Source organism: Elephas maximus, chromosome 5 (assembly GCF_024166365.1).
Source record: "Elephas maximus indicus isolate mEleMax1 chromosome 5, mEleMax1 primary haplotype, whole genome shotgun sequence".
In the NCBI taxonomy this organism is placed as follows: Eukaryota; Metazoa; Chordata; class Mammalia; order Proboscidea; family Elephantidae; genus Elephas; species Elephas maximus.
Genome location: NC_064823.1, coordinates 158,600,165 through 158,618,168, shown reverse-complemented (window position 1 = coordinate 158,618,168; position 18,004 = coordinate 158,600,165). Strand labels below are relative to the sequence as shown.

The 18,004-nt window shown below is 47.7% G+C and overlaps 1 protein-coding gene across 3 annotated transcripts in view; it reads right to left on the bottom strand.

Annotated features, from left to right (window-relative positions):
• PCGF3 (polycomb group ring finger 3) overlaps positions 1 to 18,004 on the bottom strand; it is a 90,995-nt gene that overhangs the window by 25,485 nt on the left and 47,506 nt on the right. For all 3 annotated transcript variants that reach the window (XM_049886557.1, XM_049886559.1, XM_049886558.1), the window contains 3 exons: positions 11,635 to 11,752; positions 9,611 to 9,707; positions 5,227 to 5,282 (listed from right to left, as the gene is read on the bottom strand). In XM_049886557.1, coding sequence (XP_049742514.1) covers positions 5,227 to 5,282; positions 9,611 to 9,707; positions 11,635 to 11,743 — 262 coding nt within the window. In that variant the 5' untranslated portion in view covers positions 11,744 to 11,752. The remainder of the gene's footprint in view (positions 1 to 5,226; positions 5,283 to 9,610; positions 9,708 to 11,634; positions 11,753 to 18,004) is intronic.

The following is an 18,004-nucleotide window of genomic DNA, read 5'->3' as shown; positions in this document are numbered from 1 at the left end:
AAAATGTAAAAAAATCACTCTTAGCTCGTGAACTGTATGAAGTCAGACGGCAGGTCAGATTTGGCCTGCGGTCTGTAGCTTGCCAATTCCTGCTCTAGCCAGTGCAATAAGGCAAGAAAAAGTAATAAAAATGCACGTGGCTCTTGGCCCAACATCTCACTCTACTTCCAGAAGAAAACCAACAGATCTGTGTATCCATATTCACAAAAGTATGTGTAAGGATACTCAAGGAAGTTTTGTTTTTTTTTTTTTAAAAGCAAAAGATGGGAAATAATTTAAGTATCTATCCACCTGTTAAAAAAAATAAAATGCCAGGCAGCCATTATCAAGAATGGAGCAGAGTCTAACGCACTGATGCTCATCTCAAAGCTACAATGAAATGAAAAAGCCAGGTGCACCGCAGTGTGAGTACCAGCTGTGGGGAAATGGGGAAGTGGTTCTGACATATTTAAAAAACAGATAATTTGAGACATTTTATTGATGAAGATGACCCTTCAGGCAAGACAGTTTTAAAATTCTAAGAACAAAAAGAAACAAAAAAAAAATACCAAGGCAACTCAGAAAACAGAACTGAGCCAACCAGCAACTGCTTAATCCAGAAAGCTACTAATTTGTATTTCCTCAAAAGTACACAGGAGGACGGAAGCTACCCACTGACATACAGCTTCTGCATCAGAGGAAGTCTCAAATCTAAAGTGGGAACAGGAAAGAAAAGTCAAAGTACTGAAGTGGTTTGCAAAGAGCAAGTTAGTAAATGGACAGGTTTAAAGTCTTACTCTTCAAGAAATAAACCTGGAATCTCCAGGGTCAATGCTTTATCTCATCATTAGACTGCCAAGGTTAAAATATGTTGTAGATTACAGGAGGACCAGGAGGAGGCTCTCCGGCCTGAGAAAGTAGGTTTATACGCTCCTGGCACAACAAAGAAAACCCCCAAAACTGTAGAGTCATCATTAACAAGAGTCATGCTGTTAAAGGGTTTCAGGTTCATAATCTTTCTAAAGAGCAACATATGTTCGAAAGTTTGAGACAAGAAAAAAAAACTGTTTGCCTAGACAGAATATACTGGATGACAGTGCCACACAGTGGGAGTCTCTTAGACCCTTGATTTCTTCACCTTTAAAATGGAGTTAATAGCTACATTAGCCTGTTGAGAAGATGAAGTAACTTGTGAAAAACTCCTTGCGTTGGGAGTAAACAACTTGTTATTCAAAATAGTGAGTATAATCTTTATACTTTCACTATTTTCTTCACAAGCAAAAGCTCTATTAAGAAAGGTATTAAACTAGACTGTGCCTGACGACTGCTACCAACTGGGTCTACAACGGGTAGTCCCAGACAGAGTGGGAGAAATTGTAGGACAAAAGATCATATTCACCAAAAAACACCAGTCTTACTGGTCTGACAGAGAATGAAGGGACCCCTGGCCTTAAGACACCCTTCTGACCTGGAACTAAAGCCATTCCCGGAGACCACCTTCCAGCCAAACATCAGACAGGCCCATAAAATAGACATTAACACCTGGGGGGGAATATGCTCCTTAGAAAAACCAATTATAAGAGATCAAAAGGGCAATACTTGCCCAAAGCAAAGCTGAGAAGGCAGGAACGGGTAGAAAATCCAGATGAAAAGAATGGGAAACCGAGGGCGGAAATGGGGAGGGTGCTAACATACTGTGGGAAATGAAGCCAAGGCCATGAAACACTTTATGTGCCAACTATAGAATGGGAATCTAATTTGCTCTGTAAACTTTCATCTAATGCACAGTAATAAAAAAATAGATAGATAAATTAAAAAAAAAAAAAAACCAAACAGAAAGGGCTCAGTCAAAGAATGTGATCAATGTCACTAAATGGTACATGTAGAAACTGTTGAATTGGTGTATGTTTCACTGTGCCTATTCTGAACGAGAACAAAATAAATAAAATCTAGAAAAAAATAAATAAAATCACAAGGAGAAAAGGCTAAAAGAAAAAAGAAAGGTATCAGTGAGCAACCAAGCACCGGACTGTTGGTGTTGAAATACCACTGACCACTAACAGAAACCTGGGCCATGGGGAAAGGGCTGGTTCCACACCTGGGCAGAAAATATACAACCTGAGCCTGGGACACCTTGCTAGCCAGAAAGCAGAGGAGCTATCTGAGACTACTAGGGTTGTGTCAAAGCCACGCAGGAGCTCAGGTAAAGGGGTGCTTACTGGCCAGGGATCAGGTACTTTCAACTTAAAAAAGGGTAATAGCAGCAATCAGCTGAAAACACACAAAATGTGGTTAAATCCGTCTAACTGAGGTGGTTGTAGAGTGCTAATGAACTGACTCAGGATCTTGAGAACAATGGGAAAGCCTTACGCATTTGCCCTGCCTTTCCTATACAAACGGAACCTCAGGGACACCCAACAGTGAAGTTTGTCGTCATGGAAGCAGTCCACCATGCACTATTTCACTACCTCCAATGAATGTGACTGTCAAGGGCTGCAAACAGGACACACAGAGACAATCACATGGTATCTGTCTCCAGATGGAAGAGCACAACTCTACCTGTGAAGGGGGCTTGCCAAAAATGCAAACCACAGTCAGACCAAGCCTCCAAATCCAACTGCCAATTTTGCCAGTTTACGGGAAACGCAGAGGACACCATGGAGATGTTATCAGCAAATCCAGACCTGGGGACTGTACAGGACAGGCACAGCACACCAGGAAAAGGGAAACCCAGAGAGATGCAGCAGACACATCAGTGGCCCCAGGTGTGGGCCTTGTGTGGATACTGAAATAAAACAAAACCACGGCATTTTTGAGACAACTAGAAATTCCAACACTAACTGAATATCAAGGAATTGCTATTATTTTTTTACGTGTTAAAAGGTATTGTGGTTTTTCAACTCCCACAGCCTCCACAAGACTGAATCCAGCACAACTAGATGGTGCCCGGCTACCACCATAGACTGCTCCAGCAGGAATCGCAACAGAAGGTCCTGGACAGAGCTGGAGACAAATGCAGAACAAAATTCTAACACACACACAAAAAAGACCAGATTTACTGATCTGACAAAGAATGGATAAATCCTGAGAATATGGCCCCTGGACACCTTTTTCACATTAAAAAATAAATAAATAATATATATATATATATATTATATATATATATATATATATATTTTATATATATATATATATATATTTTCTAAATGAAGTCACTACTGAGATTCACCTTTCAGCCAAAGATAAGACAGGCCTGTAAAACAAAACGAGACTAAAGGGGCATACCAGCCCAGCGGCAAGGATGAGAGATGGCGGGAGGGGACAGGAAAGCTGCTAGTGGGGAAACCCAGCTCAAGAAGGGGAGTGTTGATATTTTGTTGGGTTGGCAACCAATGTCACAAAACAATATGTGTATTAATTGTTTAATGAGAAACTAGTTCACTCTGTAAACCTTCATTTAAAGTACAATTAAAAAAAATAATAAAAAAGGTATTGTGTTTTTTTTTTTTTTTGAAAAAAAAAAAAAAGATTCCCTATCTTTTCAGGATACATGTGGAAATATTTACAGATAAAGTCCTATGAGGTGGGTAGCTGGGGGGGAGCAGCGATGGAACAAGACTGTGAGCTGCTGGCTGCTGAAGCTGGGTAATGAACACGTGGGCATTCTTTACATGATTCTATTTTTATATGTTTAAAATATTCTGTAATTTAAAAAATTTTTTTAAAGCATTTGTATTTTATTTTGATGTATTCTTTGCCTTTTCCCAGGGCTAAAAGGCTGCGATATCAGTCTTAAATCCACCTTTCAAGTATCAAAAGGTTGGTCGTTTCTATCCATTTCTATTGACTCAGGAAATCTAAACTCTTCATGTATAAATTCTGTAAACAGCAAAAACAAAACAAAACAAACAAAGAAAAAATCTTACTCCCTAAAGTAGGTATTAAAGGCCAGATACAACGTCTCCTGATTTAATGTATCAAACTGTATCTTAAATTATAAATCTATTTTGAAATATAACAATTCAGAAAACACAACCCAAATGAATTCTTCCCACATCGTATCTTTGAAAGAAAACGCACCTACGTTTCACCAGCGGCCCCCAGTCCCGAGCCTAAACCTGCACGCTAAGGCGGTGGCCCATCCCGGCCTCTCTGCCCCGTCACCACTCACACCCAGACGACGAGCAGCAGCTCCAGCCTTCAGAGCTGGGGAAAAACTGAGCCGACGGTTCCTAAGTAATGTATTCCTGCTTTCAGAGTAAGCACCCTGGTGGTGCAGTGGTTAAAGCAGGCGGCTGCTAACCGGAAGTTCTGCGGTTCGAACCCACCAGCTGCTCTGCAGGAGAAAGACGTGGCAGTCCGCTTCCGTAAAGATGTACAGCCTCGGAAACCCTACGGGGCAGTTCTGCTGTGCCTTACAGAGTCGCTGTGAGTCGTGATTGACTCGATGGCAGTGGGTTGGGTTTTGGGCTGGTTTTCAGGGTATTTGTACTAAGTAATATCTGCTTCGTTCTCAGTGTGATCTAAGATTTAATGCACTCAGGCTGTTTCCGAAACATCCGCGCTAAGCTCTAACGATATGGTAGTATCTCCTCCGCTGCCACCGCTCCTTCTGTGAGGGAGGTAAGGTGCTGCTGCGGGCAGGGAAGGAAGCAGGGCCTGGAAGATGTGGATGGGATCCAGAGGGGCCCTCCCCATCCAGCCCACACCTCCTGCTGCCCATGCAGCCTGCTGTACAGGGGAGGCCTTCACCACTGACCACTGCACCCCCGATGCCCAAACGAGGACTGGCAAGTAACAAATGTGCAATCAAAACTTGTTGAAAGAATGAATACAAATCTGTATACCCTAGAAAGACAATGGAAGAAACCAGCAAATAAGATGTAATAGAGTCAAGAGTTATTGTTGTTAGTTGCTGTCAAATCGATTTCGACTCATGGTGACCCCATGTGTGCCGAGAATGTTCCATAGGGTTTTCAAGGCTGTGACCTTATGGAAGTGGGACACTAGGCCTGTCTTCCAAGGTGCCTCTGGGTGGTTTGAACTGACAACCTTTCAGCCAGTAGTCGAGTGCTGAACCGTATGCACCACCCAGGGACTCCTGAGTGAAGAGTAAGGAGAGGCAAGATGGTGATACCACCAGAAGGTAAGAGGAGCTGGTCAGAGAACTGAGACTCCTGCGAAAAGAAGAGCCAGCCAAGGCCGTGCCGTGAACTTGGGGGCTAAAGAAGACATACCGAGACTCACCTTCTTGGAGGCCTGGTACCAATTTGTAAACAATATCTTGCATGGTTCTGTCATGACTGCAAAAGAACAAAAGAGGTGGAATTAGCGACAAGTGCCAGCCTTATAATTCTGGTACATCTTTCTTAAAAAATATCAAAACTCCAGAAGCCCAAGGCTGGAGTTTTGGCTGAATTTTATTTACTTCCAGTTCGCACTTGAAAAAAATGTACTGTCAAATGCGACATTTAAACTCTAGATATGTATGAAAACTTCGCAGTAACAGCAGAAAAGAGAAGAAGGCCACTTTGAGGAGCCAGGGCCCTCTCTCCTGTACAGCCAGCGCTAACACAGAGGGCACCCTTTGCTCCCTGGGTGGCCAAGCACCGCGCCACATGCTCCTACAAGCTCAGCTGTGGTGCTACGTGGCTCAGACACACCCCCTGCTTCCACTGGAAGGAAAACTTTTTATGTTTCCAAATAATTGAGAGAAAAGTTTGTAACATCAGGCCCTTCTTGTGGTCTTTATGATCTATTTATAAAAGTTTCCTGAAAAAGTTACAGAAGCCTAGGTTTTCAAACTTATTCCTTACTCTGGATTGTGATTTTTAAACATAAATTACAATTATCTTTAAGTAACTTTTCTTTGTGGGGGTAAAAAGTATCGGAGAGTTTCTTAATTTTTAAATCAATTTTAATTTTCAAAAATCATTCATTAAAAAGAAAACTCTTATGAGCCTGAACGGGTACTACCTAAATGGCTGGCAAATGATGACATTTCACAGAATCCACAGGAATCTAGCCAGTAGGGTCGAACCCAGGGCCAGCACATAGCAGCACTCTGGGCCACCGTTATAAGACCGTGTATGACATGGGCCTGCAGAGAACTCAGTATTTCCAAGGACTTGTCAAGTTCTGGAAACCCTGGTGACGTAGTGGTTAAGTGCCACGGCTGCTAAACAAAAGGCTGGCAGTTCGAATCTACCAGGCACTCCTTAGAAACTCCGTGGGGCAGTTCTACTCTGTCCTATAGGGTTGTTGTGAGTCGGAATTGACTCGAGGGCAACTGGTTTGGTTTACACTGTCAAGTTCTGGTAGACATCATGCTTTGAACCTTTCTAGGGACAATTCAGGAGGTGCCTCCCTGACCCCGGCCTGCACTGTGGCAGATGAAAGCTGCGCTTCTCTGACCACGATCCCCACTGAGAACTACATTTTCCATTATGACCTGGCCCATTCATACTGACGGGTGTGTGTGGGTCACACACACACACACATCCTCACACGCTCACAGACACATACACACATGTACGTAACCATAATACATACACATACTCATACACACAAAACATACACAAACACACATACACACATGCTCCGAGACACAAACAGATACATACACCGTGCACATACGTGCACACACGGAACCACGGCAAACCACGATTCGCCTATTACCTAGGATGCCCTTTGCTATCTTCTACCCCACCCCCCTCCCGGCTTTCCACAAAGCTTGTCCCAATCCACCATGAGAACAACGCCGGTTGAAAACCAAGCCCAGCTCTGCTCACGTGTCCTCGAACCCAGGAGCCTGGAGTGGGGGGAGACCAGAGAGTGGGCAGCTGGGGAGAGAAGGGCACCAGGAGCCTCCCCTCAGAGAAGGCTCCCTCTGGGTGGCACCTTGTTACTCAGCTGAGCACACAGAGCAGCACGTGCCCTGCTACGAACGTCCAGCCACACGCCAGCCTGCAGCTTGGCCGCCCCCGCAACACAGGCTGCTCCTCTGCGGCTCTCACGGTTGACCTCGCCATGCTAAAAGCTGTGCACCACTTCTCCCCTCTTCACTCATCCCAAGGTCTCCACCAAGGCCCAAGTGGCAACAGCACACAGTGACAGACAGGGGGGTACTGAACCCAGGGTCTCCTTGCCTGTGTGCTGGACACAGGTGCGCTGCCTGAGAGAGACTCAGGGCAGAGTTAGAACGTGGTAACGCTCACAGGGGCTCAGCACAGTCCATCTGTGTGCGAAGTCCCGAAAGGAGAATGGCCAAGACCAAGCGAGTGAAACCATAGTGAGGCCTCTGCCCTATCTGGCCCTCTCTCCACACGGCCCCACCCAGAAGCCAGAGGCCCCGTCCCCGTGGTGCTCACAGTCTGGGGATGCAGAATCAGGGCAAAGGACAGGCTAGGGCTGAGCCGGCGTCAGGAACAAGAAAGCCCTGTGTCAACAGCAAAGTCTGAACAAGATAAAATCCAATGACAGCCTGGTCAGAGCGGTGAAGGCTGCCATCTGGGTGGTTCAGGGGAAACCTGGAAACTGGCATGTGAGGAAGAAGAGGAGAAGGATTACTGGAGGCTGAGGGCCATGGGGTGGAGCTGCTCCCCCAGCTCTATTGCCATCGGGCTCCCCATGGCCTCGTCACCTGGCCTCTGCCTCATCTCTGCTGAGAAGGGTTATGGGGAGAGCCCAGATCAGAGGTAGGGCTGGCCTCCCCTGACCAGTCACAGACCTCTGAGGCCACATGAACCTGACCTGCCCTCGCCAGCTCTATCCCTTCTGCCCTATACCCTCTCCAGCTGCCCTCCTACCTGGTGCTTCGAGGCGGCCACACTGGCCTTGGCCTGGGCTGAGAAGGCCCAGACACCAGAACAAGCACTCAGCTCTCCAGCCAGCTCTCGTCCCCCCACAGCACAGGGGGCAGGCTGGATGCCTGCACTCTCAAGGAGAAGGGGCAGCATCCCAGTGGCTTTGGTGGCAAACACAGGCTTGCCAGGCTCAGTCACATGCTCAGCACGAAGGCTCCTCCAACCTCCCACTCTTAGCAGTTCAAACTGCCACGTCTTTTCCTTCAGCTCTGCAGGACAACATCCAAAGACAGAAAACCGGGGCAACAGGTGGGACCCGGAACGTGTAAAGGACTCCTTGAAACAGACCAAGTAAAACAAGGAGCCCCACCAAAAACGATACAAGGCACAAACAGCATCTCATGACAGAAGCCCAAAGTGCGAGTTAACATGTGGGGAAGATGCTTGGTGGGGCTCACAGGATCTCAGGGAATGGCACGAGACACCATGTCAGGGCCGCCTATTGGCAAGCATTAAAATCTGGCAGTGACAATATCTGTAAGAATGGAGAGCACGGGAACTCACAAACGATGCTGGGGGAGTAAAAACGGCTCCAACCACGTGGCAGGGGGGTAGGAAGACACTTGTTCTAGAACCCAGACATTCCACTCCTGGCTACGGCCGTGGACATGCTCCTGAACATGTACACGTGTGGCTCCTGGAGACACACCTGGAACACTTAGAGCAACATTGGGTGCTGAGAGCCCCAACTGGATGCAACCGAGCTGTGCTCAGGAACAGAGTGCGGGGCAGACTTTGGCCCCTTCTCCTGGGAGAAGGCTGTGAACCACAGCTATGATGGACATGGCTGGACACGGCTGAGTCCAAGGACAAAATCACCTAGAACACAGCACAGCCCCGCTGAGAGAAAGTTACAGGAGCAGACTCAGCTGGTGACTCCATAAGGACAGTGACATTTAGAGGGAGTCTTCTAGGGTGGGGGGACAGGTACCAGATCCTGGCAGGGTTCTACCTCTTAGCCCTGGAGCTGCTTCGACTTCATGAAGCTTCCCACCAGGCCTGTGTGTTTGTACTATTCAGTGTGATGACACCATTTCAGTTTTAAATGTGAAAAAGACCACATACGCCTCTCTCCCCTCAAAACTGTCTCCAGACTCATCTCTGCTATTCTCACGTGGTCTGGGGGTTATTCCATTTCCTTTATAGTAACTTCCCCAAATCTGAAAACAGGCATTAAAAGACCCGTTTAAAAACCACAGGCCCCACGCAGCTCAAACCACCACACTCTGAGGGGCTCCACGGGTCCCTCGCAAGTCCAGGAGCATCCCGACATCCTGAGACTGCCACACCAGGATCTGGGCCAGGTCAGTCCCTGATGTCTGAGAAACAGTAACTGGCTCTAAGATGAGTGGAGGCCATGGCATCGTCAGGGCCCCTCCCGTTCCCCTGAGATCCAGAGAGGCAGAAACCAGGACCCCATGCAGGTGACAGCGAGCCAGTGATGACTGAGTTACCAGCGGAGGCTGGAACTTCAGCCAAACTAGTAAAATTCCAACGTGGTCTCGAGGCTTCTCAAACTACTTAGAGTCAGTGTTGCTAGGGCACCCAGGAGCAGGCCCTGCAGCCCGCAGTCGGGTGTCCAGGGCTGACAGACAGGTGGGCTGGTGGGCAGAGTGGGACCCTGTGCAAGCAGCCGTAGCGGCCTCAGCTACCGGTGTTTAACCAACCACAGAGTTCAGACACTAAGCCGTGACTGTTCTGGAACGTTCTCCCACACACAGTGCCCTGCCCTGTGAGCGAGGTCCGCTGTCCCTGTGCAGACTTACCCAATGTACTGCAGAGGATGGCTCTGGTGGATGACAATTCTACACGTAGGGCAGGTGTTGTTTTCTTCCAGATACTTTACCAGGCAGCTCCTGCAGACTGTTTTCAAAGGTACACTCATGTTAGCAAAGTAAAATCCAGAATTCAGGACGCCCACTTACATCCATGTACTCAGACTAAAGCACAGTCAACAGACGTTCTAGAGGGATCAAGAGGTCACTTTTCATGCCACACTTTAATTATGACTCTTCACAGCTCCGAGTTTCTCAAAGAAAGCACCCTGCCCTTCAGGTCTTAGTAAACCATGGAGAGGTGTTAACTATGTCAACCAACCACCTTACTCCACAGATTCGGGGCTTAAGAATTAAGTTGTTAAATGCTGTTGAGTCGATTCTGACTCACGGAGACCCCATGTGCGCAGAGGAGAACTGTGCTCCACAGGGTTTTCAAGGCTGGGACTTTTCGGAAGCAGACCGCCAGGCTTGTCTTCTGAAGCACCTGTGGGTGGGCTCAAACCACCAACCTTCTGGCTAGGAGTCGAGTGTTTAACTACACCACCCAAGGATTCCTTTATGAATTAAGTAGGAAGAAAAAATTCAAGTGAAGTGATGATCACCAAAAGCAGAGGTCAAGAGCTGTGAAGTAACTGGAATGTCCTTTCTAGTTCTCATCTGAACATTGTAAATACACGGGTTAATTTAAAAAATGTTATAATTAAGGTCACCTTTTTTAAAGGATCACAATATTTTCTTTGTAAAATAAAACTACACCAGATTCAATGAAAATGATGTAACATAAAACGATCCCCGCCAATATTAAAAAATACAATTAGTTTTCAAAATTCTATCAAAGCTGGCAAATATTTTATTTTCTAAAGTGAAAAATACATGACCGAGAATCAGCTGTGTGCCACGTGTTCATGAGACTTTAAAGGTGTCGTCGAGGCGTGTGCCCCTCATCACTTGCCGGGCATTTCCAGCCACCCCATGACCCCTAGGTGCTCACAGGTCAAGGTAAACAACAACACTGACTTTTCAGTTGAGGTGGTACTTGAGAAAGAAGAAAACCAGGCTGAGCAGCAGCTAAGAGTCTTCTAACCATCAGCACCCAGGCTGAAGGTGGACAGGAAGCTGTGGGGTTGGTGCTTTGGAGCATGACTGCTGCCCAGCAAAAAAAAAAAAAAACAAAAACCTGTTGCCTTTGAGTCGATTCCAACTCCAGGTGACCCTAAAGGCCAAGGACTGCCCCATAGGGTTTCCCAGGCTGTAATCTTTACGGAAGCAGACTGCCACATCTTTCACCCGTGGAGTGGCTGGTGGGTTCAAAACACTGACCTTTCCGTTAGCAGCTGAGCACTTAATCACAGCGCCACCAGAGCAGAGCCAGCATTTTAAATGCTGCTTAAAATATTTAAGGAATGAACCACCTGTTTAAAACATTTAGAGGTGCCCTGGTGGCACAGTGGTTGTTAAGTACTCAGCTGCTAACCGAAAGGCTGGCGCATCGAAATCCCCAGCCGCTCCAAGGAAGAAAGATGTGGCAGCCTATATCTCTAAAGATTTCAGCCTGGAGACCCTATGGGGCAGTTCTTCCCTGTCCTGTAGGGTCACTGTGAGTTGGAATCAACTCGACAGCAATAGGTTTTCGGTTTGGGTTAAAACATTTAAGGCCTTTATTTTGACATTTTAAAAAATAAGCATCTCTGCCTACTAGAAATGGATATTCTGTGAAGCTAGTTACTGATTTAGCTGTTTATATTGAGATAAGGTTTTTCCTGTATTTATCTTTCCTGGATGATTAGATCTGATTCTGACTGAAGTTACCCACAGTATTCACTTGAAACGATTTTCTCAACTTCTCGTCTTTACTCCTATTCCTGTATCCTGCTATTCTTTGAGTTTGAGCTACAAACTTTTGGTTAAAAAAAAAAAAAAAGGCAAACACTGCAGAGGGCAGAGATAGACACTGTCACATACGAAGCACGAACACGTCTGCGAGAGAAACACGTGACAACGTGTGTACATACAGGTGTGCAGGCACTCGGTTACGGTGGTGGCGTCGATGAGATAGCCACTGCACAGGCGGCACGTGATATGGGCATTGATGTCCCAAAGTTTAATCTTTCTGGTCAACATCTTTGGCTTCTGCAAGAGAAAAGCACATATTGATTAAAATATCTGAACTATGCTGCTGCGCTTCATCAGAGATTAAGGTTTAACGTAAATCGAGTTAAAAGTCCATCCAGGGTGAACCAGTAACCAGTTGCCCCGAGTCGGCTCTGACTCATGGCGCCCCTATGTGTGTCAGAGGAGAACTGTGCTCCATGCGGTTTTCAACGGCTGGTTTTTTGCAAGCAAATTCCCAGGTCTTTCTTCTGCGGCATCTCTGGGTGGGCTCAAATGTCCAGCCTGTGTTAAGGGAGGCAGGTCGATGACGTGAAGGAGCAGGGCAGGCAGGGAGGACAGCAGGGGTGGTGGTGACTGGCCAGCTGGCCAGCCTCATCCAGCAGCCTTCAACACCACTTTAAACATCACAGGGCACATCCAGGCCACTACCTAATAATAAACAAACAAAACAAGGAACAGAAAGGCAAACGACTTAAAGGAGAAACATCAGTGCACTTCCAATATGATGAGGCATAATGGCAGGAATGCTTGTGGCCATTGCCACAGCTCCGCACAGTTCTGGGGGCCTGTCCGTACTCCACACTGAGAAAAAGATAACCAAGGGGTGTGATGGGGAGGAAGTAACAAGACTGGCACTGTCTGAAGATGGTATCACCACCTACATGAAAACCCGTCAGAGTCAACAGACTATCAGAACGAAAACCCACACTCAGCAAACTTATCAAATCTAAATGCACTTACGAAAATCAAGTGTTCCTCTAAGCCGGCGAGGACCCTCTCAAACTTTCATAGAAAATAAAATACGATGGTACAGCTGTTGTGGAAAACAGCGTGGCGGTTCCTCAAAAAACTAAAAATAGTGCTGCCATATGACCCAGCAATTCCACTGCTGGGAATATACCCAAGGGACTTCAGAGCAGCAGTGTGAACAGACATATGTACACCAATGTCCACGGCAGCACTATTCGCAATAGTGAAATGGTGGCAACGACCTAAATGCCCATCAACACAAGAATGGATGTGGTACATACAAAATGCGACACACACATACAATGGAACACCAGTCAGTCGAAAAGAGAAATGATGTCTTGATACATGCTACAACATAGATGGAGGTGGAAGACGTTACGCTGAGTGAAATAAGTCAATCACAAAAGGATAAATATTGTATGACCTCTCTTTTATAAAAAGACAAGAACAGGCAAATGTATAGAGACCAAAGTTTATTAATGGAGTTGGAAAAAGGAGGAGGCTTATTGCTTATGGAAGCAGCAGTCAAGAAATCAAAAGACACACTGCATTGGGTAAATCTGCTGTAAAGAACCTCGTTAAAGTGCTGAAGGGCAAAGATGTCGCCTTGAAGACTGAGGTGCACCTGACCCAGCCATGGTATTTTCAATCGCATCATATGCATGTGAAAGCTGGACAATGAATAAGGAAGACCGAAGAAGAACTGACGCCTTTGAATTGTGGTGTTGGCGAAGAACATTGAATACACCATGGACTGCCAAAAGGATGAACAAATCTGTCTTAGAAGTAGTACAACCAGAATGCTCCTTAGAGGCAAGGATGGCGAGACTGCGTCTTAGAAACTTTGGAGATGTTGCCAGGAAGGACCAGTCCCTGGAGAAGGACATCATGCTTGGCAGAGTACAGGGTCAGTGGAAAAGAGGAAGACCCTCAACGAGGTGGACTGACACAGTGGCTGCAACAATGAGCTCAAGTGTTACAATGATTGTAAGGATGGTGCAGGACCGGGCAGTGTTTCGTTCTATTGTGCGTAGGGTCGCTATGAGTCGGAACTGACTTGACGGCACCTAACAACAAGAACAATAAGAACAACAACAACTGCTTATGGAGTTTCCGTTTACGATGAGTGAAAAATTGTATCAAGCGCAGATTTGCACAGTTAATTAATGTAATTGTCGTCAGTAAGTTATATACCCGTAAAAAGCTGAAATGGCAAAAGTTGTTTGATAGACATATTTATAAGAATAACAAAAAAGAGCAGCTGCCAAGGTTGCTTATGTACAAACAAATATCTCACGGTATTTGGTTTCCTGGCTTGGAGGTTTAGGGTCATGGTCTCATAGGACATCCCAGTTAATTGGCCTAGTATGGTATTTCACTGCATAGTGCCTAGGGTCTTAAAAGCGTGCTGGCAGCCATCTAAGGCACAACATTGGTCTCTATTCTCCTGGTGCAACAGAAGAAGGGGAGTCAGGAATAGGAGGAGGGTACGGATTTGTGGCTAATTGCCTCCATGACTAACTGCCTCCTTTGCCATGAGACCAGGAGAACTGGACGGTGCCTGGCTATCACTACTGAACATTTTTATCACAGGGGGGAAAGTGTAGAACAAATTTTCAAATTCTTATGGAATCCAGGCCTTCTGGAGCCATGGGAGCTGGATAAACCCCTGAAACTATTGCCCTGAGATAATCTTTAAACCTTAAACCAAAAATATCCCCTGAAGTCTTTTAAAACCAAACAATAGTTTAGCTTAACTAGTGAAAAATGTCAGCTTTAAGCGCTGTGTTCTTTTAAGATCTATCTATATGGGATCACACTGACAATAGCAACTCGAAAGATTACGCAGGAAACTTAGGGGCAGTAAGTTTATGTTAACGGAGGAAGGACAATTTGGAAAAGAAGGGTGAGAATGGTCACACAACCTGAAGAGTGTGATCAGTGACACTGAATTGTACATGTAGAAATTGTTGAATTAGTGTTCATTCTACTGTGTATATCCTCAACAACCAAAAAATAAACTATAAAAAGAAAACATTAAGGTAGAAACTTGTGATCGTTTTCTTTGTCTCTGCTTGTACCCATATCACACTGGGCACGTGTGCTTATGGTCCTTTTAGCTACACATGGTCTTCTACATTCCACACAACAAACGGGTGGGACAATGCAAATAAGGTGTACTGAACCCTAATGAAGGAAGTGGTCAGATTTGTCATCTGCCAGGCTTAAGAAAAGGGCTAATTCCAGAGCAGAGGGGGGACCTCACTACCATCAAGAAGAAGAGCTGGGAGTGAAGCATGTCCTTCAGACCCAGCGTCCCTGTGCTGAGAGCCTCCTAGACCCAGAAGACAGAGAGAGCTGTAACACTGGACACAGAGGGAGACAGTGAGAAGTGGCAGCAAGCTCGCCAGAATCCAGCGGCAGAGAAACAGCAGCAGCAGAACCAGGAGACCGGTTTCCTGGTCCACAGAGCAAGGTGGCTACACTGGATGTGCTGACTCACAGAGAGAGATGAGCTCCTTTGGGCAGGAAGCTTGCTGGTGAACTGAGGTGACTCCAGGCACTTACTGGAGGAGCTAACGACTTTTTTAACACTTGCGTGAGCAGGGCAGAGGCCAGGCCACGGGGCTGAGGGAGATGTGTGCCTGCAAGCATGGCTGAGAAGTTGTCCTGATCAAAGAACTGTATCCTGAGTCATTCCCAATCCTGAACTGTAACCTGTTACTTCCCTAATAAACTCTATAATGGTGCGTGTGGTTCATGAGTTCTTTGTGGCCACTGGAAAGAATTACTGAATCCAACCGAGGAGTAGAGAGTGCCGTGGGAGCGACGGCTGGTGTCAGAACTGGTAAAAGGTTGGAGAGAAGATGAATGTCTGACCTCCGCCTTGGGGAATCAGCCTTGGCTGATGCTGACCTTCACTCTCTCCCCTCCCCCTTGTGACGCTGACAGAGGACCTTGGATGCGCCCACGCCGTCTCTACAGCGCGATGCCCCCATGCCGTCTCTACAGCGCGGTGCCCCCGTGCCGTCTCTACAGCGCGGTGCCCCCGTGCCGTCTCTACAGTGCGGTGCCCCCGTGCCGTCTCTACAGTGCGGTGCCCCCGTGCCGTCTCTACAGTGCGGTGCCCCCGTGCCGTCTCTACAGTGCGGTGCCCCCGTGCCGTCTCTACAGTGCGGTGCCCCCGTGCCGTCTCTACAGTGCGGTGCCCCCGTGCCGTCTCTACAGTGCGGTGCCCCCGTGCCGTTTCTACAGAACATCTCCCTCTTTTGCTCTTCTTTGTCAAAACGGACACATCTATCAGTGGGCTTTTACCTTTCTTCATAAATCTTAGAATGACTATGAGTTCCTCAAAAGTTTAACTAGACTTTTCTGGGATTATGTTAAATTCACAGATTAATCCAGGGATAACTGGCCAATTCAAATATGGGACAAGAAAGCCTAGCCCAGGATAGGAACACCCACTATAAGCACCTCCTTCATGCTGACAACTCTCTGTAAGTCGACATCCCCAGGTGACGTTAACACAGGAATGGCACAAGGCAACAGGCAGACGTGAAGCAAGAAACGGCTCTGTGAGGTGGGCTGATGTGGCCGAGGGGAGGGAGGCCCTCGGACACTGAGCTCTGGGCTGGGGAGGCGTGTGAGGTGCCACAGGAACCCCGCTCAGCTGTACCAGGCTGTGCAGAAGAAGGCAGGAGACAGAGCACTTCTTGGGGGGTTCCTAAGCACATGTCAAGGCCCCGAGGTGGCAGGGGCGGGAGTTAGAGCGTGGGCTCGGGGTGAGGCGGAGGGAGCTGGCGTCTTCACCGTGGGCAAGGCCAGTGAGGGACACCGTGGAGGGCTGCTCCGGGGGTTAGATGGGTCACATGGGAGGTGCTCAGCCAAAGAAACCAACAGTCTCCAGGCAGGGACTTCCCCAGCCCGCCTGACCTGCAGCCCCTGGACACTCACCAGGGCGGCGGGGCTGCCAAGGCCACCCAGTCTAAGGCCAGTACCTCCCTCCTCCGGGGGGCCGGGGGAGTGGGGGTGTTTTCTGCTGCTCTGCCTCCAGAGAACGAAACACTTCAGTTCTCAGATGGGCTTGCCGCCGCTCTGGCAGGCGGGCCTCACACCGGACATGACTTCATGTGGAAAATGACCGCACGTCCTCTGCACACCTGGGCCAAGGCCCGGTCACACCAACACAAAAGCAAACCTGCTGCCCGTGCGTTGACAGCACGTCCTCTGCACACCTGGGCCAAGGCCCGGTCACACCAACACAAAAGCAAACCTGCTGCCCGTGCGCTGGTTCTGACTCCTAGCGACCCGCGTGCTACAGAGTAAAACTGCCCCCCGGGGCTCTCTTGGCTGTAATCTTTACGAAGTACATCACCAGGCCTTTCTTCCTCTGCGCCACTAGGTGGTTCAAACCCCTAACATTCAGTAGCCAAGCAGAAACTGTTTGCACTATCCCGGGACCTAGCATCACAAGACTACTATGAAATTACCATTATTAATTAATTAGCTAAGGCTCCGATACCCTCTGGAGCCTAAAGAGGTGCAGAGACATCTCTACCACAGCTCCTGAGTCCTTCTGAGAGAGCGCCTCCCAAGGCCCAGCATGGCTGCGCCGGAGGACCCCAGAAGCCAGGCACACAGAGCCGACAAGCAGCACCCAGGCCAGCTGTCCCGCGTCCCAAAGATGCGTGTCCACATGCCCCAAGACGTCTCTTCCCGGACACCTGCCTTACGCCCTCTCCCCTTCCCCCTCAGACCAGAGATGTGGTCACCACCCCAGCCTAGGGAGTCAAAATTTGAATCAATTCCAGGGCCTCCTTTATTACTGATTGGGAAAAGGGAAACGCCCAACAACCTCCTAGTCACATGTCATTGTAACTGGTGCAGTGACGGGCAACACAGATAGACAGACTGCCAGGGTCTGAATCCAACTCCACACTTAGAGACTGTGTGGCCGAGGGTGAGGAGCATGATGTCCTGTGCCTCAGTTTCCTTTCACAAGTGAGGATTAAATGAGTGACTGCATGTAAAGCAATCCGACATTAAGCATCTAACCTTAAGTACTGCTGGTACTAGCATTTTAAGCCCAAACCCACTGCTGTAGAGTGGATTCCGACTCACAGCGACCCTGTAGGACAGAGCAGAACTGCCCAGTAGGGTTTCCAAAGCTGTAAATCTTCACAGAAGCAGACTGACACATCTTTCTCCCACAGAGCGGCTAGTAAGTTCAAACCACTGACCTTTTTGGTTAGCAGCTGAGTGCTTAACCAGTGCGCCACCAGGGCTCACTAGCATTTCAGGAAAGATGAAATGGAACTCAGGGGTTCGTCTATACCACACCCTCCCCTTTACCACACATCTACTGAAGGCAGCCTCATCTCCATGCAGCCACGCCCACATCAAAGGCCGGCAGGAGCTGAAACGTTGCCACTGAGTCCTTGCTCTTGGCCCTGGCTGGTAACTTTCACCTTCTGAGAAGGGACTCAGAGAAAAGACGCAGCAGCCCCCTTGTAGGTAAGG